Source organism: Plecotus auritus (assembly GCF_963455305.1).
Source record: "Plecotus auritus genome assembly, chromosome: 10".
NCBI classification, from domain to species: Eukaryota; Metazoa; Chordata; class Mammalia; order Chiroptera; family Vespertilionidae; genus Plecotus; species Plecotus auritus.
The window spans coordinates 2,882,790-2,909,599 of record NC_137785.1 but is presented as its reverse complement, the minus strand read 5'-3'; the positions used below and the strand labels follow the sequence as shown (position 1 = coordinate 2,909,599).

The window sequence follows — 26,810 nt, the reverse complement described above, 5'->3', positions numbered from 1 at the left end:
GGGCCGGACTATAGTTTAAAAAAAAAACTATGAACTAATTCCTATGCGCACTGCGGGCCCGGGACGCGTTGGCTGCTAAGCAGGACAGGCAGCGGCACCCGGCGGGCCAGATTAATGTCCTCGGCGGGCCGCATGTGGCCCGCGGGCCGTAGTTTGAGGACTCCTGCTCTATCCACTGAGCCAAACCGGTTCGGGCTCCACTCAAGTTTCTAACAGCCATCTCACAATGACCACAGCCAAGTAGAACCTTGACTTCAGGTCCATGGATCTGCTCGCCCCACAGTTTCCCCAGCTCAGTACATGACATCACTGTTCACCCCGGTGCTCAGACCCAGAGCCTAGAACTCGTCCCAACACGGACGCACGGTGGTTCAAGGATGGGGTCACGTGGCCAAGTTCAGATCCTGGCTCCCCCATGTACTCGCTCTGTGTGTGTGGCTTTGGATGCAATTTCTCTCTGCCTCAGTTTCCTCATCTGTAAAATGGGACTATATTAGGACCTACCAGATAGGGGGATGGTGAGGACCAAGGTGTGTCTGTGTGTATATATAATCATATATGTGTATGATCACATGTGTATGTAATCATATATACCACATGTGTGTGCATGACATAGAGTCAGCATGTTTGTTATTATTAGGCATTACATTACAATTATGTTACCCTATATAATAAAGAGGTATTATGCAAATTGACCCTCACACCCTCGCACAAGATGGCTGCCCCCATGTGGTCAAAGATGGCCGCCACAAGATGGCCAGCAGGGGAGGGTAGTTGTGGGTGATCAGGTCTGCAGGGGAGGGCAATTGGGGGCGACCAGGTCTGCAGGGGAGAGCAGTTTGGGGCAAACAGGCCGGCAGGGGAGGGCAGTTAGGGGCAAACAGGCCTGCAGGGGAGGACAGTTGGGGAGGATCAGGCCTGCAGGGGAGGGCAGTTAGGGGCAAACAGGCCAGCAGGGGAGGGCAGTTAGGGGCGACCAGGCCTGCAGGGGAGGGAAGTTGGGGGTGACCAGGCCTGCAGGAGAGAGCAGTTAGGGGCGACCAGGCCAGCAGGGGAGGGCAGTTGTGAGGGACCATGCCTGCAGGAGAGAGCAGTTGGGGGCAATTAGGCTGGCAGGGGAGGGCAGTTGGGTGCAATTGGGCCAGCAGGGGAGGGTAGTTGGGGGCGATAGGGCCAGCAGGGGAGCAGTTAGGTGTTGATCAGGCTGGCAGGGTAGTGGTTAGGGGGTGATCAGGCAGGCAGGCAGGCGAGCAGTGGGGAGCCAGCAGTCCCGGATTATGAGAGGGATGTCTGACTGCCGGTTTAGGCCCACTCCCAGAGGGATCGGGCCTAAACCAGCAGTCAGTCATCCCCTGAGGGGTTCCAGGTTGGAGAGGGTGCAGGCTGGGCTGAGGGACACCTCCCCCCACCGGCCAGTGCATGAATTTCATGCACTGGGCCTCTAGTAGTACCATATTATGTTACTGTATTCTCATGCTAGGAATTGTCATGTATTACGTAGCTATGACCATATTGTTATGATGTTATGTATTGTCATGTATTATGTTACTATTATTTCTTCCACGACCCACATGCAATCACGGGGCAAGAATTTCCAACTCCATCTTAAAAAATACATAGATTTATGGCCTTGGCTGGTGTTGCTAAGTGGTTAGAGCATCAGCCTTAGCACCCAAGGGTCTCAGGTTCCAGTCCCGGTCCAGGGCTTGTACCTGGGTTGCAGGTTCGATCCCAGCCCTGGGGCGGGAGGGGGGGGCGGGGCACATGCAAGAGGCAACCAATCAATGTGTCTCTTTCACACCAATGTTTCTTTCTCTTTTTCTCTCTCTCTGTCTCTCTCTCCCCCTTCCTCCCTCTCTAAAGAAAATTTGTAGCCTTAAAAAATATATATTCTAAAGAAAAATGTTTAAGTTGACAGTTCTGGGGGAAGGGGGGAGTATTATAAAAAGGATCACTACCCATAATATATTTTAAAAATTCTTACAGATCAATCAGGAAAAATAAAATAGTCCTATTTTTTTTTTAATGTAAAGGCATTTCACGGAAGAACATGTATAAATGGACATACCTATAAAAAGATGGCCAGGCCCTAGCTGGTTTGGCTCAGTGGATAGAGCGTCGGCCTGCGGACTCAAGGGTCCCAGGTTCGATTCTGGTCAAGGGCACATGCCTGGGTTGTGGGCTCCATCCCCAGTGGGGGGCGTGCAGGAGGCAGCCAATCAATGATTCTCTCTCATCATTGATGTTTCTATTTCTCTCTCCCTCTCCCTTCCTCTCTGAAATCAATAAAAATAATATTTAAAAAATAATAATTAAAAAAATAAGTAGAACAACAAATTGGTATTTCTCTCTCTCAAACCAATAAATTAAAAAAAATGTTCAGTGACATGGGCTGTTGTGGCTTTTGATGTTGGAAATATTTGGTATTTCTAAAGAACATTCTAGAAAGGTTGTGATCAGGAGTCACGGCTGACACCTTGCCAATCAAAGAGTCTTCTTCTCCTGCCCCGTTGGCGTGGCTCAGTGGATGAGAGTTGACCTATGAAACAAGAGGTCAGGGTTCGATTCCCGGTCAAGGGCACATACCCGGGTTGTGGGCTCGATTCCAAGTGTGGGGCGTGCAGGAGGCGGCCAACCAATGATTCCCTGTCATCATTTTTAAAAAAATACATTTTATTGATTTTTACAGAGAGGAAGGGAGAGGGAGAGAGAGTCAGAAACATCGACGAGAGAGAAACATCGATCAGCTGCCTCCTGCACACCTCCCCCTGGGGATGTGCCCGCAACCAAGGTCCATGCCCTTGACCGGAATCGAACCCGGGACCCTTCAGTCCGCAGGCTGATGCTCTAGCCACTGAGCCACACCGGTTAGGGCCCCTCTCATCACTGATGGTTCTCTCTCTCTCTCTCTCTCTCTCTGAAATCAATAAAAATGTATTTTTAACAAAGAGTCTTGTTCTCAGAGCCTAGAGCCACCGTGGGACAGAAAGTCCCCAGAGGTGACCTTGGACGAATTCCAAAGAAGATGAGCGACGGATGGCTCTGAGCCAACCCCACCCGGAGTCGGCACCGCCGGCCCACCCCGGACGCTCTCCCTGCCGCAGCTGATAAGTGGGGATTCACTGCGGAGCAAGGGACACCAGCCTGCACCTCCGTCACTCAGCCCTGCCCCTCAGAGGACCCGGCCTTCCTCCAGCGGCTGCGGGGAGTGGCGGGCCCCTCAGCCAGGTAAGTGGGGCTGCTCACACTCCCGGGGGCTCCCGTGTCAAACCGGGGTGACTGGGGGCAGCCTTTGCCACCTGCGGGAACATCAGCCAGCCGGGGACCCCCAGCACAGCCACTACCAGCGAGGAGACTTTGGGCCGATTGCTTGACCTCGCTGGCCCTCGGTTTTTCTGTCTGTGAAATGGGACGATCGCATAGCGCCTGCCTTTGAGGTGGGGGCATTAGGTGGCTTGCCTGAGAAGCTCTCAAGGTCTCCGGACGTGACGTTTATTTTTTTTTTTGGGGGGGGGGGGCATTTTTTTGTTTTGTTTTGTAATCCTCACCCAAGGATATTTTCCCAGTGATTTTAAAAATATATATATATTTTATTGATTTGTTTATAGAGAGGAAGGGAGAGGGATAGTTAGAAACATCAATGAATGAGAAACATCGATCAGCTGCCTCCTGCACACCTCCTACTGGGGATGTGTCCGCAACCAAGGTACATGCCCTTGACCGGAATCGAACCTGGGACCCTTCAGTCTGCAGGCCGACGCTCTATCCACTGAGCCACACCGGTCAGGGCTCCCATTGATTTTAGAGAGAGTGGAAGAGAGAGGGAAAGACAGAGAGAAACGTGGATGTGAGAGAAACACATCGATGGGTTGCCTCCTGCATGTGCCCTGACCAGGGCCTGGGACAGGGTGGAGCCTGCAACCGAGGTACGTGCCCTTGACCGGAATCGAACCCGGGACCCTCTGATCTGCAGGCCGATGCTCTGTCCACTGAGCCAGACCGGCCGGGGCTGACATTTAAATGCTGGTTGTCTCCGCGGACATGGACAGAGGACTCGTTGCGTTTGGTATTGGGGGCCGATGACTCTTTGCGGGGGCTGCCTGCTCACTGTCGGGTGGTCAGCCACCTCTCTGAGCTCGGCCCACTCGGTGCCGAGGGCATCCGCCCCGCATCGTGACAACCAAACCCGCCTCCATAGTCTGCTACACGTGAAACAAGCCAGTCAGAGACAGACACATGTCACAGGTCTCACTTACACGTGGAATCTAAAGAACAGGAAAAAAAAACAAAAACCTGATGAACACCCTAACCGGTGTGGCTCAGTGGATAGAGCGTCGGCCTGCGGACTGAAAGGTCCCGGGTTCGATTCCGGTCAAGGGCATGTACCTGGGTTGCGGGCACATCCCCAGTGGGGGGCGTGCAGGAGGCAGCTGATTGATGTTTCTCTCTCATTTATGTTTCTAACTCTCTATCCCTCTCCCTCTCTCTGTAAAAAAATACATATTTAAATAAAATATAGTTAATAAAATATATTTCAATATATTTTAAAAATATTAAAATATATTTCAATAATTCAATTATATATATATATATATATATATATATATATATATATATATATATATTTAAAAAGAACAGAAAAAAACCTGACGAACAAAATAGGTCCATTCTGTTGGCCCTGGCTGGTTTGGCTCAGTGGATAAAGCGTCGGCCTGCGGACTGAAGGGTCCCGGGTTCGATTCCGGTCAAGGGCATGTACCTTGGTTGCGGGCACATCCCCAGTGGGGGGTGTGCAGGAGGCAGCTGATCGATGTTTAAAATATGTTTAAAAACAAACAAACAAAAAAATGAAATAAAAAAAAAATAGGTCCAGAGGTGTGGATGCATGGAGCAGGCTGACAGATCGCAGAGGGGGCGGGGGGAGGGGAAGGAGAGGGGGGCGAGAGAGATGGATCAAAGAACATGCATAACCCACGGACACAGACAACAACAGGTGGGAGGCCTGGGGCGGGGCGGGGTTGGCTGGAGGGGGACAGAAAGGGGGGAACTGGGGGACATCTGTAATACTGTCAACAATACAATAAATGACAAAGAAAACAGCAATAAAATTTGAGGGGGGAAAAAAATGTCTCCAGACATTGCCCCTCGCCTCCCCCTCCCCTTGGGAGAGCAATCATCCTCGGTGGAGAAGCGCTGCTGGGAGCGAGCGTGGGAGTGAGGGCCCCGTGAGCAGAGGTATGTAAGCCGAGGGTGGGGACGCTGTGGAGGACACGGGGGGCTGTGCTGGAGGGGAAGTTCCTAAACTCTCATTCTACCCCACAAGCGCCCCTCCTGGGCCACACAGCATTCTAGGCTGCTTTCTCCCGGGCGGATGGCTCAGACCCAGGGTCTCTGCTCCTCTCCGTCACCTCAAAGTACGAGGTTGGGGGGTATTCTTTGACACCCAGGCGGTTCTGAGAAACACAGAATCAGCCACGTGGGAGGAAAGAATAAAGCCACCCTGTGTTTGATGGACTAGGGCCCAGGGGTGGGCAAACTTTTTGACTCGAGGGCCACAATGGGTTCTTAAACGGGACCGGAGGGCCGGGACAAAAGCATGGATGGAGTGTTTGTGTGAACTAATATAAATTCAAAGTAAACATCATTACATAAAAGGGGACGGTCTTTTTTTTTATTTATTTCAATAGTTTTATTCATTTCAAACATTTTAACAAGAAGAATGTAAACACTAATTATTATAATTTGAAACTTCCAAAAATGGAGGAATCATAGCACAATAACATACCTTATATTGAAGATGGCAAAGGCAAAATAAAATTGCCTAACAAAGGAAAGGTACAAAAGCCTTTCAAATTAAACTTAAATATAATAAAATAATTTAAAACTAAAACAAATAGAAAAGAACAAAATGTGTAAACAGTAAATTAAACATTTTCTTTAGTGCAACTTCCAAATGATGCCCGGGACGTAGATGTAGATGGCCATGTAGACTGGGTTGAAAGGTTTTTGGTCTTTAAAACATCAACTTCAGTGGGAACAGTGTTGTTGGTCTCCTTTTTAGCTAATGCTCTGATACTGTGCTCTCCAGGGGCGTGTCTCCCTACATCACCATGATAACGTGTCTCCGCATTCCCAGGGTGATGTCAGGGACGCGTCCGCGGGCATTACAAGGAGCCTCTGGAAGATGGAGAGGTTGTTCCTTCTACTGAATGGGGGGGATATAAATCGGCCCACTCAGAAGAAGGAGCTGCGGCCGTGTTTCCCCACGTTGCCATGTTAACACTGCTGCTGGTGAAGGAGCGGAGGGGAGAGCAAGAGAACCCTCTGCTCTTTCGGCTCCGCCGGCCAGATAGAACAGCCGAACGGGCCGGATCCGGCCCGCGGGCCGTAGTTTGCCCACGGCTGGGCCCTAGACGCACTTCTGAGGGCGTCACAGAATCGCACGCCCCTTTCACGCGGGAGGTGTCATTGTTATTCTGTGTGTTCCCCGTAAAGAAATTAGCCCCGGCCGGTGCGGCTCAGTGGATAGAGCGCCGGCCTGCGGCCCGAAGGGTCCCGGGTTCGATTCCGGTCAGGGGCATGTACCCGGGTTGCAGGCTGCTCCTCGGTGTGGGCCCTGGTCGGGGCTCGTGCGGGAGGCAACCCATCGATGTGTGTCTCTCGCATCCTTGTTTCTCTCTGTCTCTCCCTCTCTCTCTCCCACTCCTTCTGAAAATCAATGGGAAAATGTCACCCTCGGGTGATGATTTAAAGCAGAAAAGAAATTAAAGCGCCAACAAAATAGAAACAGACTCATAGGTAGAGAACAGACTGACAGCTGTCAGGTGGCAGCGGCGGGGGGCGGGGGGGGGAGTTTGGGGGCTGGGTGAAAAAGGGAAGGGATTAAGGGAAAAAACCACACAAAACCTCATAGACACAGACAGCAGTTCGGTGATTACCAGCGGGGAAGGGGGTGGTAGGAGCAGGCAGAAGAGGGTAAAAGGCCCCCCCATGTCTCAGTGGCCCCCTGAGGGCTCCGTGGAACCGCGTGGAAATGCCTTTGCAAGCCCAGGGTTTGCAGGTGAGAAAGTGGAAACAAATATAATAATAATAATAATAATAACAACAACAGCAAGGGCCAACCGCATCCAAGCCACGCACCCCGTGGTTCTCTCTTTTTTTAAAAAAAAATGTTTTATGTTTTGTTAATATGTTTTTAATGATTTCAGAGAAGAGATCATTACACACACACACACACACACACACACACACACACACACACACTGAGTGGCCAGATTATTATGCGTTTAGAGATCAAGGAAGAGCGAGAATTACTGATCGGCTGCCTCCTGCACGCCCCCCCCCCCCCCCCCCCCCACTGAGGATCCAGCCCGCAACCCAGGCCTGTGCCCTGACCAGGAATCGAACCAGGAATCCTTCAGTCGGCAGGCCGACGCTCTATCCACTGAGCCACACCAGCCCAGGCCCCTATTTCTCTTTTTAAGTAAACTTTTGGAAGGCACAGGAGGGGAAAAAATATGTCTACAGGAGGCAGGACGAGTTGGCCCAGGCTGAGGAATTGCATTTCCTGAGAGCCGTGGGCTGTGGGGACAGGTGTTTCTTTTCATCGGCTCTTCTTGTTTTTGGTTGTATTTTTTTAAAAAAAATACACGGAGTGGCCAGATTGTGATGATCTCTGAACGCATAATCATCTGGCCACTCGGTGTCTATCCTATAGAATAAAAGGCTAATATGCACATGGTCCCCTCGACCAGGAGTTCGACCAGCAGGCAGGCTGGCCAGCCGCCCATGTCCCCTCCCCCTGGCCAGGCTGGCTGGACCCCACCCATGCACACATTCATGCACCGGGCCTCTAAAATATATATATATATATATATATATATATATATATATATATATATGCACACACACACACACACACACACACTGAGTGGCCAGATTATTATGCGTTTAGAGATCATCATCATCTGGCCACTCAGTGTATATATTTTTATTGATTTCAGAGAGGAAGGAGCGAGAGAGAGAGAAACATCCATGATGAGAGAGAATCCTGGATCGGCTGCCTCCTGCACGCCCCCCACTGGGGATGGAGCCCGCCACCCCGGGCCTGTGCCCTGACCGGGAATGGAACGGTGACCTCCTGGTTCACAGGTCGATGCTCAACCACAGACCCCCCCTACCTCTGTGGGGCTGGGCTCATGGGCTCTTTCTGGGACATCAGCGCACATGTTACCTCCTCCCTGAGCGTCATACCTGCAAAGCCGGGGCGGGGGGGCCCGGGTACCCACTGAAACGCTCTCACCCGGGGCCCCGGTCACAGTGTGTGTCCCCCAGGACCTTGGGGGGCTGAGAAGGGGACCAAGGGCATCAGCTATTCCTTTTATTTGGATGCTGGGGGTTGGGGGGGAGGGAGGGGGAGGGGGAAGGAAAGGGGGAGGGGAGGGAGAGGGAGGCTGTAGCAAATCCCATACCCTGGTCTCCAAAAAGCAACCCTCACGTGCTGTCCTACAGGTTCAGAAACCCGAGGCCCTAACGGGGTCTCCCGGGGCTGACAGCGAGGGCCGGCCGGGCTGTGTCTCATCCAGGAGGATTTCCGGGGGGAGGGGGTGGGGGGGCATCCATCCCCTTGCCTTTTCCAGCTTCCAGAGCCCCCCGAGTTCCTAATGATGTCTCCAGTGACCCTGTTTCCAAAGGAGGGTCCCTTCTGAGGTCTCGGGGGTTAGATTGGCAACCTTATTTTTTGGAGGGTGGGGGTGGGGTATGGGGTGGGGGTGGGGGAGGGGACGCAATTCAACCCAGAACACAAAATAGTCTCCCCACATCGAAAGCTTTCCTCACGTTGTCAAAGTTCCTTTTGCTATGGGGGGCGGGGGGCGGTTTCAGAGACCGGGATGTGGGCATGTTTGAGGGGTGACATGGGTCTGAGCCCCCCAGGGAGGTTATAGCTCACGGAGACTACCCAGTCTGGGGGGGGGGGGCGGTTGCGGGGGGAGCCCGGTCAGCGCCCAGCTGTCTGCAAGGGAGGTAAAAGCCGCAGGTGGCTGAGGGAGTGTGGAAAAGGGAAAGAAAGGAATAGGTAGATCATCTTTTCCATTAAGTTTATTTTTTCAAAAATATATTTTATTGATTTTTTACAGAGAGGAAGGGAGAGGGAGGGAGAGTGAGAAACATCGATGAGAGAGAAACACCCATCAGCTGCCTCCTGCACACCTCCCACTGGGGATGTGCCTGCAACCAAGGTACATGCCCTTGACCGGAATCGAACCCGGGACCATGGAGTCCGCAGGCCGACGCTCTATCCACTGAGCCAAACCGGTCAGGGCAAGTTTATTTTTTATTTTTTAAAATATATTTTTATTGCTTTCAGAGAGCAAGGAAGAGGGAGAGACAGAGATAGGAACATCCATGATGAGAGAGAATCATGGATCGGCTGCCTCCTGCACGCCCCCTAGTGGGGATCGAGCCCACAACACGGGCATGTGCCCTTGAGCAGGAATAGAACCCTAATCTCCTGGGTCCTAGCTCGAGGCTCAACCACTGAGCCACGCCAGCCGGGAGTTTAAAAATATGTTTTCATACCTGTCTTATGACACCAGCCCGGGGGGCGTGGGGCTAATGACAGGAAAGATAAGGGGCAGAGAGAACCTGATTGTAATCTATTTTTAAATACTTTTTTTCTGAATTGATTTCGGAGAGACAGGAAGGCGGGAAGAGAGAGAGAAAGAGAGAGAAACACTGATCGGTTGCCTCCCGCACGCACCCCAACTGGGGGTCAAGCCCACAACCTGGGCAAGTGTCCTGACCGGGAATTGAACCCAAAACCTTTTGGGGTAAGGGATGATGCCCCAATAAACTGAGCCACCCGGCCAGGGCAGTCATGGTCAACCTTTAAGGAACGTATGTGACCTTCATCCTCCCTTTCGACAGAGGAGAAAACTGAGGGTCAGAGAGGTGAAGGCATTTGTTCAAGGTCACGAAGAATCCAAGAATCCAAACCCTGGCTGTTGGGTTGAAGAAAACATTTATATATATATTTTATTTTTTTATATATTTTTTAGAATTAAAAAAAAATATTTTATTGATTTTTTTACAGAGAGGAAGGGAGCAGGATAGAGAGAGAAACATCGATCAGCTGCCTCCTGCACACCGCCTACTGGGGATGTGCCCGCAACCAAGGTACATGCCCTTGACCGGAATCGAACCTGGGACCCTTCAGTCTGCAGGCTGACGCTCTATCCATTGAGCCAAACTGGTTAGGGCTTAAAATATTTTTTATTGATTTCCGAGAGGAAGGGAGAGGGAGAGATAGAAACATTAATGATGAGAGGGAATCACTGATTGGCTGCCTCCTGCATGCACCCTGCTGGGGACCGAGCCTGCAATCCGGTCACGTGCCCTTGACCAGAATTGAACTTGGGACCCTTTAGTTCCCAGGCTGACGCTCTATCCACTAAGCCAGTGGTTGGCAAACTGTGGCTCGCGAGCCACCTGCGGCTCTTTGGCCCCTTGAGTGTGGCTCTTCCACAAAATACCACGGCCTGGGCGGGTCTATGTTGAAGAAGTGGCGTTCGAAGAAGTTTAAGTTTAAAAAATGTGGCTCTCCAAAGAAATTTCAATCGTGGTCCTGTTGGTATTTGGCTCTGTGGACGAATGAGTTTGCTGACCACTGGGCTAAGCCACACCAGGTAGTGCGAAGAAAACGTTTCTAGACCCCATGTTGCTTCTGTGTACCGCCTTCTCTGCTAGATGCGGGGAAATTAAGATATGAGCAAGGAATGGCCCCTGCCCTCGGATGGGGACGGAGGGCTCCGTGTCTAGCGGAGGGAATAAATTATCAGGAGACTTTGGATTGCATACTACAATTAAAATGCTATGGAGCTAGCCTCGCTGGTTTGGTTTAGTGGACAGAGCCTCGGCCTTCGGACTGAAGGGTCCTGGGTTGGATTCTGGTCAAGGGCACGTACCTCATTTGCAGGCTCGATCACCGGCCCTGGTCCCCTGGCCCTGGTTGGGGGCGTGTGCAGGAAGCAACCAATCGATGTGTCTCTCTCACATCGATGTTTCTCTCTCTGTCTCTCTCTCCCTTCCACTCTCCTTAAAAATCTATGGAAAAATATCCTCGGATGAGGATTAAGAACAACAACAACAAAAAAAGATGCTATGGAGTTATGTAGCGATATGCATGGTAAGACCAAAAGCTTTAAACTGGTCGCCGCATTGCATGTGTACAGTGTTTACATTTTTTTACTGTTGGCACTATTACAGATGCCCCCCAGTTCTGTCTCCCCCTTTGCCCCACTTCCACTCAGCCTCCAGCTCCCATCCTCTCTGGCCACCACCACACTGTTGTCTGTGACATTAGGCTATGATGCATATACATGGAGTGGCCAGATGATGATGATGATCTCTGAATGCATAATAATCTGGCCACTCAGTGTCTATCCCAGCCGTGAGCAAACTACGGCCCGCGGGCCAGATCCGGCCCGTTCAGCTGTTCTATCCGGCCCGTGGAGCCGAAAGAGCGGAGGGTTCTCTTGCTCTCCCCTCTGCTCCTTTACTTTGAATGTATATTAGTTCACACAAACACTCCATCCATGCTTTTGTTCTGGCCCTCCGGTCCAGTTAAAGAACCCATTGTGGCCCTCGAGTCAAAAAGTTTGCCCACCCCTGGATCCTATAGAATAAAAGGCTAATATGGAAATTGTCCCCTCGACCAGGAGTTCGACCAGCAGGCAGGCCGGCCAACTGCCCATGTCCCCTCCCCCTGGCCAGGCTGACCAGACCCACCCATGCATGAATTCATGCACCGGGCCTCTAATATATATATATATATATATATATATATATATATATATATATATACACACATACATACACACACACACACACACACACACACACACATACATATACACTGAGTGGCCAGATGATGATGATCTCTGAACGCATAATCATCTGGCCACTCAGTGTCTATCCTATATAATAAAAGGCTAATATGCAAATTGTCCCCTTGACCAGGTATTCGACCAGCAGGCAGGCCGGCCAACTGCCCATGTCCCCTCCCCCTGGCCAGGCTGGCCGGACCCACCCATGCACAAATTCATGCACCAGGCCTCTAATACACACACACACACACACACACACACACACACACACACACACTGAGTGGCCAGATTATTATGCATTCAGAGATCATCACAATCTGGCCACTCAGTGTATGTCCTTTGGCTAATCTCTTAACCTTCTTTCTCCAGTTCCCCCCCTCCCACCCCTCTTACAGCTGTCAGTCTGTCCCATGCATCCATGCCTCTGGGTTCTATTTTGTTCATCAGTTTATTTTGTTCACTAGATTCCACGTATTAGTGAGATCATATGGGATTTGCCTTTCTCAGACTGGCTGATTTTACTTAGCATAATGCTCTCCAGGTCTATTGGTGCTGCCCCAAAGGGTAAGAGTCCCTTCTTTTCATTTTTTAAAAAAATATATTTTGTTGAGTTTTTACAGAGAGGAAGGGAGAGGGATAGAGAGTTGAAACATCGATGAGAGAGAAACATCGATCAGCTGCCTCCTGCACGCCCCCCACTGGGGATGTGCCCCCAACCAAGGTACATGCTCTTGACCGGAATCGAACCTGGGACCCTTCAGTCCACAGGCTGACGCTCTATCCACTGAGCCAAACCGGTTTCGGCAAGAGTCCCTTCCTTTCATAGCCATGTAGCATTTCATTGTGTGAATGTACCACAGCTTCTCATCCACTCATCTGCTGATGGGCACTTGGGCTGTTTCCAGATCTTGGCTATTGTAAAGAATGCTGCTGTGAACACGGTATTTTAAATTTGAATTAACTGACAATATATAAATGTCAGGAGGTTTCATGTTAAAAAAAAACACAATAAAAAAAAACACAACAGCAACCTGGAATTCTGGCTCTCTTGAAAAAAAAAAAAATCAGAATCTGGCAGTTCTCGGTCCAGCAACAACATCTGGCAAGAGCTTAGAGCAGCAGTCAGTGTCCTGTGGACAGAACATCCCTTTCTCCGCAGTCCCCACCATTCCCTATTATCTTACACTCAGCCGAACCCACTAATTTTTTTTTATCCTCACCCCAGGATATATTTTTCATTGATTCCAGAGAGAGAGGAAGGGGGGAAGAGAGGGAGAGAAACATTTATGTGAGAGAGAAACATCCATCAGTTGCCCCTGGATGTGCCCCCACCAGGGACAGAACCCGGAACATGGGTATGTGCCCCGACCAGGAATCAAACCTGTGACCCTTCAGTACATTGGAGGACGCTCTAACCAACTGAGCCAGCCAGCCAGGGCTTGGATCCACTAATTTGTGTCCCTGCCCGGCCTCTATAAGGTATCTGACTTTGAGACTTCTAGGGAAGACACTAGTGCATGTGGGTTTAATGAGCAAATGCTTGAGCTTCCTTTCCAGCCTGCGCTCACCCAGCTTTTTACCCGCTTCCTCCTAGGTCTTAGCTACTGCACTGCTCCTGGATCGTCCTCTGCAATTCCGCTCCTGGATCACCTTCTGCGATTCTTCTCCTCGTGCACACTCTGCAATTCCGCTCCTGGGTCGCCCTCTGCAATTCTTCTCCTGGTGCACACTCTACAATTCTGCTCCTGGGTCGCCCTCTGCGATTCTTCTCCTGGTGCACACTCTGCAATTCCGCTCCTGGATCGCCTTCTGCGATTCTTCTCCTCGTGCACACTCTGCAATTCCGCTCCTGGATCGCCTTCTGCGATTCTTCTCCTGGTGCACACTCTGCAATTCCGCTCCTGGATCGCCTTCTGCAATTCTTCTCCTCGTGCACACTCTGCAATTCCGCTCCTGGATCACCTTCTGCGATTCTTCTCCTGGTGCACACTCTGCAATTCCGCTCCTGGGTCGCTCTCTGCGATTCTTCTCCTGGTGCACACTCTGCAATTCCGCTCCTGGATCACCTTCTGCGATTCTTCTCCTGGTGCACACTCTGCAATTCCGCTCCTGGGTCGCCCTCTGCAATTCTCCTGGTGCACACTCTGCAATTCCGCTCCTGGGTCACCTTCTGCGATTCTTCTCCTGGTGCACACTCTGCAATTCTGCTTCTGGGTCGCCCTCTGCGATTCTTCTCCTGGTGCACACTCTGCAATTCCGCTCCTGGGTCGCCCTCTGCGATTCTTCTCCTGGTGCACACTCTGCAATTCCACTCCTGTCACACCCTCTGCAATTCTGCTCCTGGCGCCGCTCTGCAATTCCCCAGCGTTTCCAAAGACAGAACATGGCCAACCTCACGGGGACGGTATCCGTCTTCCTCCTCCAGGGCTTCTCGGCTTCCCCCGAGTTACAGCTGCTCAGCGCGGCCTTCTTCCTTCTCGTTTACCTGGCTGCCGTTCTGGGGAACGTCTCCATCGTGGCTGCCGTGGTGCTCGACCCCCGCCTGCACACGCCCATGTACTTCTTCCTCAAGCACCTCTCCCTGGTGGACATCTGCTCCATGTCCACCACCCTACCCCGGGCCCTGGTGGCCACCATGCTGGGCTCGGGGGAGATTTCCCTCCTTGCTTGCGCATCCCAGCTCTTTGCGTTTGTCAGCCTTGGGTCCACGGAGTGTTTTCTCATCACCTCCATGGCTTACGACCGGTGTCTGGCCATCTACCGGCCCCTGGTGTACGGCGTGGCCATGCGCCCTTGCATCTGCGTCTCCCTGGTGGCGGTGGCCTGGGTCAGCGGGCTCCTGTTCTCCGCCTTCCACACGGCCAACACCTTCTCCCTGCCCTTCTGCGGCCCCCGCGTCATCGACCACTTCTTCTGCGACATCCCCCCGGTCATGCGCCTCGCCTGTGCCCACGTGGGTGCCCACGAGGCGGCCGGGTTCGCGGCCAGCGGCTGCGTCATCATGAGCTGCTTCGCCCTCACCGTGCTGTCCTACGTGCGCATCTTGGCCACCGTGGCGCGGATCCGCTCCGCGGGCGGCCGCCGGAAGGCCTTCTCCACCTGCTCTTCCCACCTGGCCACGGTGCTGCTGTTTTACGGCGCCGGCAGCTCTGCCTACATGCAGCCCAGCGCCGGCTCCTCCCCGCTGCAGGGGCGCCTGGCCGCTGTCTTCTACTCCATCCTCACACCCACCCTGAACCCGCTCATCTACAGCCTGAGAAACAAGGACATGATGGGGGCCCTGCGGAAGCTCTATCTGCAGGTGCTGTCCTAGGACGCGGGGACGGACCCAGAGATCCACCCTGATGGGCCAGGAGCACACCCGCACCCCAAAAGTTGAATGACAGCCTGGCTGGTGTGGCTCTGTGGTTGAGCATCAACCTATGAACCAAGAGGTCATGGTTGGATTCCTGGTCAAGGGCACATGCCCTGGTTGCAGGCTCCATCCCCTGTAGGGGAGTGTGCAGGAGGCAGCCGATCAATGATTCGCTCTCATCATTGATGTTTCTCTCTCTCCCTCCCTCTCCCTTCCTCTCTGAAATCAATAAAAATATATATTTTTTAAAAAGTTGAATGACAGCCCTAACTGGTTTGGCTCAGTGGATAGAGCGTCAGCCTGCGGACTCAAGGGTCCCAGGTTCGATTCCGGTCAAGGGCATGTACCTTGGTTGCGGGCACATCCCCAGTAGGGAGTGTGCAGGAGGCAGCTGATCGATGTTTCTCTCTCATCGATGTTTCTGGCTCTCTATCCCTCTCCCTTCCTCTCTGTAAAAAAATCAATAAAATATATTAAAAAAAATAAAAATAAATAAAAAATAAAAAGTTGAATGACAGTGAGCCACGCAGGAGGCCCTAGTGGACATCTAGATCAAAGAGAGACATGTTCAATGTGCATTTCACTGAGGCAAAGGGTACGAGGTGGACACAGAGGAACATAGAGTGGGAGCGAATAACTTAAATCGTCGGAGGTCGTTGCAGGCAAGAGCCCCCCCCGCCCTCAAGGACCCCACATCCTGCAGTGGGAGCCCAGTAGGACAGTCTCTTCTCAGCTCAGCTCTGTTCCCATGGGCCACAAGAGGAGCACGCTGGCCTACTCAGCGTGGCAGTAATGTGTAGAGGGGTACCTATTTTCCACCTGAGATCGGATTAAACACGAGCCAAGGGCTTCATCAGAAGGAGCGGCAACTACTCCAGGAGAAAAAATAGGCCACGTTGGACTCACAGAGATACGGTTTGCAGTCTTCACGGGGCTCCTTTCTTCCGGGGGGGATGTCAAGAGTAAGTACCGTATGTCCTTGTACGACTGCATTCCTATTGCGGAATATAAAACAAAGAAACAAGCCAAACGGAGACAAACGGATCAACATGGATCGGTGGCTACCAGAGGGAACGGGTGGAGGGAGGGTGAAGTGGGTAAAGGGGGTCAAACATGTGATGACAGATGGAAACCAGACTTTTGGTCTAATTTTGTACACAGGTGTTGAGTTATTAAACTGTAGGTCTGAAACCTAAAATAAAAAAGACTAATCTTGGCCCTGGCCGGTGTGGCACAGTGGATAGAGCATCGGCCGGTGGACTGAAAGGTCCCGGGTTTGATTCCAGTCAAGGGCACATGGCCGGGTTGCAGGCTTGAGCCCCAGTAGGGGAGTGCAGGAGGCAACTGTGCAATGATTCTCTCATCATTGATGTTTCTATATCTCTCTCTCTTCCTCTTTGAAATCAATAAAAATATATTTTAAAAAGAAGACTAGCCCTCACCGGTTTGGTTTGGCTCAGTGGATAGAGCGTCGGCCTGGGAACTGAAGGGTCCCAGGTTCGATTCCGGTCAAGGGCATGTACCTTGGTTGTGGGCACACACCCAGTAGGAGGTGTGCAGGAGGCAGCTGATCAATGTTTCTCTCTCATCGATGTTTCTAACTCTCTATCCCTCTCCCTTCCTCTCTGTAAAAAATCAATAAAAATGTATTTAAAAAAAAAAAAAAAGACTAATCTTGTCTTTCTGTAGCACTTACCTAGTAGCACCATATGAGTTGGGTTTGGAGTTCACCTACTTTAACAGAGGCCAAATAACAGAAGGTGTATTTATCTTCCATATACACATTTGTGCTCAAAGGTGGTCCTGAATGTCTCTACATGACAAAGTCATCCTGAGACCGGGTTCCTCCTTCTCCTTGCCCTGCCATCCCCTACGGTGGCCCTTATGCACCTGGTAGGAGATGGCTCATGGGTACTTCCTTCACCGTCCAGCTACAGGGAGGGGGACAGAGCAAGTAGAGGGCCAGCAGTGTGCTTCTGACACGTGACTGGGAAGTTGTACTCGTATCCCATTGGCAAGAGCTTAGTCACATGGCCACGTGGACCTGCAAAGGAAGCTGGGTTGCCATAGGCCCAGATAAAAGTCCAGAACGAAGAGAATATGCTTGATGAATTTATGATCACTCCTCCACATCTGATCTTTCAGTGAGCCTCCATCTATCTTTTAATTCCATCCTGCCATCACGCTTCCAGTTCTTCCTTTCTTCTCAGGTCACCTGGGCTAGTATTTGGTGATGATAGGGGTGAGTCAGACACGCCCTAAGATGATCCTTGTTGTCCCTTGAGTGTGGGAAGAACCTGTGATTGGCTTTTTGAAAAATCCTCATCCAAGGATATGTTTATTGATTTCAGAGAGAAAGGAAGGGAGAGTGAGAGAGAAACATCAATGTGAGAGAGAAACATCGGTTGGTTGCCTATGGTTCTTGCCCTGATGGGCAATGGAACCCACAACCCTTTGGTGCACAGGATGATACTCCAACCAACGGAGTCACCTGGCCAGGGTAACCTGTGATTTACTTTTAACCGATAGAATATGGCAAAGGTGATGGGCTGTCACTCCCATAATTACCTGAGATATACCTCCGAGATAGAAAATATCCTGGGTGACGGAAGGAGACATCACTTGGGGTGGGGAACACACAATACACTATACAGATGATGTACGGCAGAGTAGTATACCTGATACCTGTATAATTTTATTAACCAACTAGAGGCCCGGTGCATGAAAATTCATGCATTGCAAGGGGGGTCCCTCAGCCTGGCCTGCCCCCTCTCACCGTCTGGGAGCCCTCAGGGGCAGGAGGCGACCTGATGATCAGGGGGGGTGATGCCCCCATCACACCTCTGCTGCTGCCACTGCCGGCAGCACAAGCCTCGGCCGGCCTTAGTTACCTGAGCCTCGGGCAGCCCTGGGCGGCTGGGCAGCCGCCATCTGAGGCTTGCCTGCACCTCGGGTCGGCCCTGGGTGGCTGGGGGGCTGAGGGGACTGGGGGACTCTGGAGGCAGGTAGGTGGACTGGGCGCTGCCATCTTGTGGCTGTGGGCAGCGCTATCTTTTAGGGCAGGACAGTCAATTAGCATAGTCCCTCCTTATTGGCTGTGGGCACCATCATCTTTGAGGGTGGGGCAGTTAATTAGCATATCCCCTCCTTATTGGCTGTGGGCGCTGCCAGCGTTGTGATGGCATGAGGGTCAATTAGCATATTCCCTCTTTATTAGATAGGGAATGTCACCCCAATAAATTCAATAAATGAAAAAAAAAGAAAAGAAAAGAAAACATCCCGGTGCTTGGCATAGCCCCCAGATCTCTGAATGGCTGGCTCCCTATTATCCTTTAGGGCTCAGCTCCAATGTCACCTCCTCCGAGGAACTCTCCTTGACCCTTCCATTCAAAGCAGGTCCCCTCCAGGTCACTCTAAGTCCCCTCCTCCAATGTTATTATCTCCATTGCATTTATAGCTCTCTTGAAACTACCTAAATTTATTCAGGATTTTAAATTTAGTTTTGTTAATCCTCACTCAAAAATTGATTTTGTTAAACCTCGCTCAAGGATTGATTTTTAGAGCGAGTGGAAGGGGATGGGGAGAGAAAGAGAAACATCAGTGTGAGAGAGACACCTTGATTGGTTGCCTCCCCTACATGCTCCGACCAGGGCCAGGGATGGAATCCATAACCCAGGTACATGCCCTTGACCAGGAATCAAACCTGCAACCCTTCAGTGTGCAGGCTGACGCTCTTACATCCCAAGTAAGAGAAACCCAAAGAGGCCCACGCCAAGACACATCATAATTAAAATGCCGAGGGTTAAAGACAAAGAGAGAATCTTAAAAGCAGCAAGAGAAAAGCAGTTAGTTACCTACAAGGGAGCGCCCATGTGACTGTCAGCTGATTTCTCAACAGAAACTTTGCAGGCCAGAAGGGAGTGGCAAGAAATATTCAAAGCGATGAAAAGCAAGGACCTACAACCAAGATTACTCTACCCAGCAAAGCTATCATTTAGAATGGAAGGTCAGATAAAGAGCTTCACAGACCAGAAAAAGCTAAGGGAGTTCATCACCACCAAACCAGTATTACATGAAATGTTGAAGGGTGAAGCAGAAGAAAGAGGAGGAGAAGGAGGAGGAGGAGGAGGAGGAGGAGGAGGAGGAGGAGGAGGAGGAGGAGGAGGAGGAGGAGGAGGAAGAGAAGGAGAAGGAGGAGGAGAAGGAGGAGGAGGAAGAGAAGGAGAAGGAGGAGAAGGAGGAGGAGGAGGAGAAGAAGGAGGAGGAGGAGGAGGAGGAGGAGGAGGAGGAGGAGGAGGAGGAGGAGGAGGAGAAGGAGGAGGAGAAGGAGGAGGAGAAGGAGAAGGAGGAGGAGGAGGAGGAGGAGAAGGAGGAGGAGGAGGAGGAGGAGGAGGAGGAGGAGGAGGAGCAGGAGGAGGAGGAGAGGAAGCATATTAGCATATTACCCTTTTCTTAGTATAGATTGGCTTTCTGAGCTGGGACTAGGATGCTCCGGAATACAGTCGACCCAGGACCCAAACCGCTCCTCACATAATAGAAGCTCCCTGAATAATTGGCTAGTGAACGGATAAATTGTTGTTGAGTCTTGTGAATGAATATGTAGCAAGCATTTCAAAGTTAACACATCTACCTACAACTGGTGTCTCCTCGACACCTGTGATTCACCACTTGTCACCCGCTGAGTGGCATTGCCATACATCCATCGCTCAGGGCAGAAACCTAGCAGGCATATGGATGTGTCTCTCTCCCTGACCTCTCACCATTACCCGCCACATTCAGTGTGTCCGTGAGTCCTGTAAGTTCTACACTGTGTGTATTTCAAATCCATCCACTTCCCACCATCCCCATGGCCGCCATCATCTCTGGACCATTGCCACAGCTTACTCCCTGGTCTCTCCCTGTCTTCACTATTACCCTGGAAACCCACTCTCCAGCTCGGCCAGTATGGCTCAGTGGTTGAGCATCGACCTATGAACCAGGAGGTCACAGTTCGATTCCTGGTCAGAGCACATGCCCGGGTTGCGGACTCAAACCCCAGTAGGGGGCATGCAGGAGGCAGGCAATCAATGATTCTCTTTCATTATTGGTGTCTGTCTGTCTTTCTGTCTGTCTCTCTCTCTCCATTACTCTCTGAAATCAATATAAATATATATATATACTAGAGGCCCAGTGCACGAAATTTGTGCACTTGGGAGGGGGGTGGTCCCTCAGCCCGGCCTGCACCCTCTCGCAGTCCAGGAGCCCTCGGGGGATGTCCGACTGACCGCTTAGTGCTGCCGTGGAGTCAGGAGAGTCTCCTGCCACTGCCGCTGTGCTCGCCAGCCGTGAGCCCGGCTTCTGTCTGAGCGGTGTTCCCCCTGTGGGAGCGCACTGACCACCGGGGGGCAGCTCCTGCATTGAGTGTCTGCCCCCTGGTGGTCAGTTCACGTCATAGCAACTGGCCGGCCAGTTGACTATCTGCCCCCCCTGGTGGTCAGTGCACATCATAGCGAGCAGTTGAGTGGCCTTAGCATATCATTAGCATATTATGCTTTGATTGGTTGAATGGCCGACTGGATGACCGGACACTTAGCATATTAGGCTTTTATTATATAGGATATTTTTAGTATTTCTTTTTTTAAAAATATATTTTATTGATTTTTTACAGAGAGGAAGGGAGAGGGATAGAGAGTTAGAAACATCGATGAGAGAGAAACATCAATCAGCTGCCTCCTGCACACCTCCTACTGGGGATGTGCCCACAACCAAGGTACATGCCCTTGACCAGAATCGAACCTGGGACCCTTCAGTCTGCAGGCCGACGCTCTATCCACTGAGCCAAACCGGTTAGGGCATATATAGGATATTTAAAAAAAAAACACTCACGCTCCACCTAGAAGCCACCATATCCTGTTAAACATAAACCAGGTCATGTGGTCCCTCTGCGGCTGCCCACCCGCGCTTTTTCATTGCCTTGGGTTGTCCATGGTCAGAACCACATCCAGCTCTCCAGCCTGCTCTCCTGCACTACCCCTGCGTCGTCTGTTCCCGGCGATTGTGGCGTGACCTCAGCTCTCAAAACACGCCAATCTTCTCCCTGCCTCATGGCCTTTGCCTTGCTCTTGCCTCAGACTAGAACACAGTTCTCCAAGTGGGGGCACACCCACTGCTTACTATTGAAGCCACACTTCAAATGTCATCTCTCGGAGAGACCTCTCCCAACCGAGACCAGAGTCCCAGCTGGTACAGGAGAGTGTGTCTGTGGTTAAGTGTATCATGGTCCCCATCGCCTTCCATTTCAAGGGGGCGCCCGGGGTTTTATTTGTGAATGAAGTGTGTGTGTGTGTGTGTGTGTGTGTGTGTGTGTGTGTGTGAAGGAACTTGAACTCTAGTGAGTGCCGGAGCCTGCCGGCATCCGTCGATCATTACCTGTAAGCAGGGAGAGGGGGAGAGGATGAGGAAAGACAGACGGGATCGGGAGGACCGTAGCACTTCCCGCTTACAGTCCCGAGGTTATTTTTCACCATACATTTATACAGGGTCATTTACATTCCATACAATACATCATTCCTATAATGTGGTAAACATAATTATACCCCTTTGTTTCAGGTTTCCTGCTGACCTTTACACAGAGCTCCTTATCTTGGCTAAGATCCTAGCGGCTATACCTGTACATACACCTCTGATGCCACCTAAGTTTCTTTCCATGAGATAATCTAGCCATGCTTCTTGCTTAAGGACAATTACGCTTATAAATCAACTGTGCTTGAAGGTTAACTAAGCTCTAGGGGGCAGAATGTGTGATTAATAAACGATTGTGCTTAAGGGTCTCTAAGCCTAAGGGGGGCAGGACGCATGACTAACCTTGGGAACAGGCAGGCCACTTTGTGACACCTGCCCTCTCAGGACTTTGTCCACTGAGGTCGCTCCCGACAAGTGAGGGAGACAGTCAAGGAGCAGCAATCCTATATAATAAAAGCCTAATAGGCTAAGTGTCCGGTCGGCCGTTCAACCAAAGCGTAACATGCTAATGATATGCTAAGGCCGCTCAACCGCTCGCTATGACGTGCACTGACCACCAGGGGGGCAGATGCTCCGACCAGTAGGTTAGCTTGCTGCTGGGGTCCAGCCGATCGGGACGGAGCAAGATGGGCCGGACACGCCCTGGGGCCCTCCCACGGTCCCTCCCCGGCTGGCCAACCTTCCGCGTCCCTCCCTGGCCCCAATAGTGCACCAGTGGGGTCTCTTGGCCTGGCCTGCGCCCTCTCGCAATCCGGGACCCCCTCGGGGGATGTCAGAGAGCCGGTTTCGGCCAGATGGCAGAATGACCAGTTGCTAGGACGCGCACTGACCACCAGGGGGCAGACGCTCAACGCAGGAGCCGCCCTCTGGTGGTCAGTGCGCTCCCAAGGGGGAGCACCACTCGGCCAGAAGCCGGGCTCACAGCTGGCGAGCGCAGAGGCTGTGGCAGGAGCCCCTCCCGCCTCTGCAGCAGCACGAACGATGCCCGACTGACGACGTAGGCCCCCGCCCCCCAGAGCGGCCTAAGTTGTCAGCTGGACATCCCCCAAGGGCTCTGGACTGCAAGAGGGCGCAGGCTGGGCTGAGGGGACCCCCCCCCAAGTGCACAAATTTCATTCACCGGGCCTCCAGTAAGATATAAGTCGCTGATAACTGCCCTGAAGAAAATACTGGAGGACCGTAAGACAGGGACTTAGGCCCTAGCTGATTTGGCTCAGTTCACACATTTGCCCAAAGTGCTTGGTCCCGCCGAAACCGGTTTGGCTCAGTGGGTAGAGCGTCGGCCTGCGGACTGAAGGGTCCCGGGTTCGATTCCGGTGAAGGGCATGTACCTTGGTTGCGGGCACATCCCCAGTGGGAGGTGTGCAGGAGGCAGCTGATGGATGTTTCTAGCTCTCTATCCCTCTCCCTTCCTCTCTGTAAAGTATCAATAAAATATATTTAAAAAACAAACAAACAAACAAAAAAAAAGTGCCTGGTCCCTGTAGGCATCGGAGTCTTCAATCTTTCCCTGAAACCAGCATTTTTGAAACTTTTATCTTTTTTTAAAAATATTTCTTTATTGATTTCAGAGAGGAAGGGAGAGGGAGAGAGAGAGAGAGAGAAACATCAATGATGAGAATCATGGATCGGCTGCCTCCAGCACGTCCCCCACTGGGGATCGAGCCCGCAATCCAGGCACATGCCCTGGGCCAGAATTGAACCTGGGACCCTTCAGTCCGCAGGCCGACGCTCTATCCACGGAGCCAAACAGGCTAGGGTGAAACTTTTATCTTTCAACACAACCCCCTGGAATGTTTGTTAAAACACAACATGGTGGGCCCCACTCCATGGGGCCTTAGCATATCATTAGCATATTATGCTTTGATTGGTTGAATGGCCGACTGGATGACCGGAATTTGATGAAGGAGGTCTGGGGGAGACTCGGAATCTGCATTTCTTGAACAGCTGCCAGGTGCATTGGTTTCCTGTTGCTGCTTGAACAAAATACCACAAACAGGGTGGCTTAAAACAACAGATTTCCCACCCCCTCATAGTTCTGGAGCCGGAAGTCTGAAATCAGTATCCCTGGGCTGAAACCAGGTGTCAGCAGAATTATTTCCAGTCTTCAAATCTCCTCGTGTGTGTGTGTGTGTGTGTGTGTGTGTGTGTGTGAGAGAGAGAGAGAGAGAGAGAGAGAGAGAGAGAGAGAGAGAGAAATCTCTTTTTTGTTGTTGTTAATCCTCACCTGAGGATATTTTTTTGCATTGATTTTTAGAGAGAGTGGGAGGGAATGAGAGTGGGAGACAGAGAGAGAGAGAGAGAGAGAGAGAGAGAGAGAGAGAGAGAGAGAGAGAAACATCAATGTGAGAGACACATCAATTGGTTGCCTCCTGCACATGCCCTACGGGGGCCAGGTATCGAACCTGTAACCCAAGTATGTGCCCTGGACCCAGAATCAAAACCACAACCTTTTGCCCTAGCCAGCTTGGCTCAGTGGATAGGGCGTCGGCCTGCAAACTGAAGGGTTCCAGGTTTGATTCCGGTCAAGGGCACATGCCCAGGTCATGGGCTCAATCCCCAGTGGGGGGTGTGCAGGAGGCAGCCCATCCATGGTTCTCTCTCATCATGGATGTTTCTATCTCTCTCTCCCACTCCCTTCCTCTCTGAAATCAATTTAAAAAATATTTTTAAAAAAACACAAAAAAGACTAAGCATTCCTTTAAAAAAACACACACACACTACCTTTCGGTGTGTAGGACAATGCCCAACCAACTGAGCCACACCAGCCAGGGCTTTACGGTTGGCCTTTTAAAAAAAATTACCGTATTTTTCCGCGTATAAGACGCCCCCCGCTTTTCCAACCCAGAATTAAGAAATGAATATTTTAAACATTTTGCTGGTTTTCCTCTGAAGGCCTTCTTCTTTTTTGGCATCGTAAGGAGTTGTTCTTCCTGTTTTCTCCACTGTCTGATCCTACACTCAGTGGGAGGGGGTCCAGACGGTCTCTCTGCAGCTCTTTTTTTTTTCTTTTTTTCTTTCTTTTTTTTTTTTAAATATATTTTATTGATATTTCACAGAGAGGAAGGGAGAGGGACAGAGAGCCAGAAACATCGACGAGAGAGAAACATCGATCAGCCGCCTCCTGCACACCTCCCACTGGGGATGTGCCCGCAACCAAGGTACATGCCCCTGACCGGAATCGAACCCGGGACCCTTCAGTCCGCAGGCCGACGCTCTATCCACCGAGCCAAACCTCTTATGTCCATGCTCTTTGGCAGAGCCGATGACAATTCAGTTTGAACTTTGCAAAGTAAGACCATCGCTTACCGGTATTTATCTTTTTATTCTTTGACATCTTCACGGGCTCAGAACGCTCCCCCTGTCCCTGTTGCCTCTGCGCACCCTCCACCTCCACCTCCAATTGGGGCATCGGATGACGTCAGGAACAATAAGGCTTGTGATTGGAGGAAGCCTGTTTGAGAAGGGATGGGCAGCTACCCCCCTGGCCAGACTCCCTCCTCGGCTGACTTCCGTGTGTAAAAGGCCCCTCGATTTTCAGTCTAACGATTTTAGGGTGGGGGAAAAAATGGCATCTCCTACACGGAAAAGTACAGTACTTGCTCCCATAAAAATATCCAGAGACTTCCAATAAAAAGAGGCATTCCGGACCCTCTCGATAAATCAAAAGACCTGGGAACAGGGGACCCTTTGGTCAGGGCTCTCCTCCTCCTCTTCACCACATCTCCACCCTACACACCTGGCTCCCCAAGGAGTCTGCGTTGGCATCCTTGTTCTTTATTCCAAACTGATCTTTTTTTTTTTTTTTCCCTCTGAATCCTTACCCGAGGACGTGCTTTTATCAATTTTCAGAGCGAGGAAAGGAGAGGGAGAGAGAAACATCGATGGGAGAGAGAGAAACATTGATCCGTTGCCTCCTGCACACTCCCCACTGGGTATGTGCCCGCAACCAAAGTACATGCCCTTGACCGGAATCGAACCTGGGACCCTTCAGTCCGTAGGCTCTATCCACTGAGCCACACCGGTTAGGGCACGTTATTGATTTTTTACAGAGAGGAAGGGAGAGGGATAGAGAGTTAGAAATATCGATGAGAGAGAAACATCGATCAGCTGCCTCCTGCACACCCCCTACTGGGGATGTGCCCGCCACCAAGGTACACGCCTTTGACCGGAATCGAACCTGGGACCCTTCAGTCCGCAGGCGGACGCTCTATCCACTGAGCCACACCGGCCAGGGCTCAAACCTGTCTGTTTACCTCAAGGGCTAACGTGGGCCGGGTACCATGGCAATGGGTCCTATACTTCCGTCATGTCATGGGTCCAGTACTTCCTCCTGTAGAGGTCCCATCCGGAGGAGACCTCATTGTCCGATGGCCTGGGCACCAGTCTGGACCCGCGCTTCCCAGCCGGAACCGTCAGTGGGAGGAGAGATTCGATTCCAGGCTGAGGCCCCGGCGGGGCATGGCTGACCCCTTGAGGTGGTTTTCATAAACGTATGCAAGTGTGTGCACAGGCACACGCCCACCCCACCCTAGGCTTCTCTGCATTTTCCTGGAGAGGGGGTCCCCAGCTTTCATCAACGTCGCAAGAGCATCGATGGCCCCCCAATTGATTCCAGAAGCCTGGGGTTAGGCGGGCTTGAATATATGCAGTTGACATGACCCCCAATCCTGGGATGCTGGCTTTTTAAAAAAATATATTTTATTGATTTTTTTACAGAGAGGAAGGGAGAGGGAGAGAAAGCTAGAAACATCGATGAGAGAGAAGCATCCATCAGCCGCCTCCTGCACACCTCCCACTGGGGATGTGCCCGCAACCAAGGTACATGCCCTTGACCGGAATCGAACCCGGGACCCTTCCGTCCGCAGGCTGACGCTCTATCCACGGAGCCACACCGGTCAGGGTGATGCTGGCTTTTTAGGAGAAATAAATGCGCACGCACACGCCCTACGTGAGAAAACCCACAGCTGCCAAGATATGCAGGAATAATGACGGAAAACTTGTGGCCTTATGAGAAGAAAACTACTGCCAAAACCGGTTTGGTTCAGTGGATGGAGCGTCGGCCTGCG

General features: G+C 51.4%; 1 protein-coding gene across 1 annotated transcript; it reads left to right on the top strand.

Moving 5' to 3' along the window:
* Positions 1–14,268: 14,268 nt before the first annotated feature.
* Positions 14,269–15,198, top strand: LOC308234862 (olfactory receptor 10AG1-like; the record flags this gene model as incomplete). Its single annotated transcript, XM_080643276.1, has 1 exon — positions 14,269–15,198. One exon carries the CDS (start codon positions 14,269–14,271, stop codon positions 15,196–15,198), a length of 930 nt encoding a protein of 309 aa, XP_080499402.1.
* Positions 15,199–26,810: the final 11,612 nt, after the last annotated feature.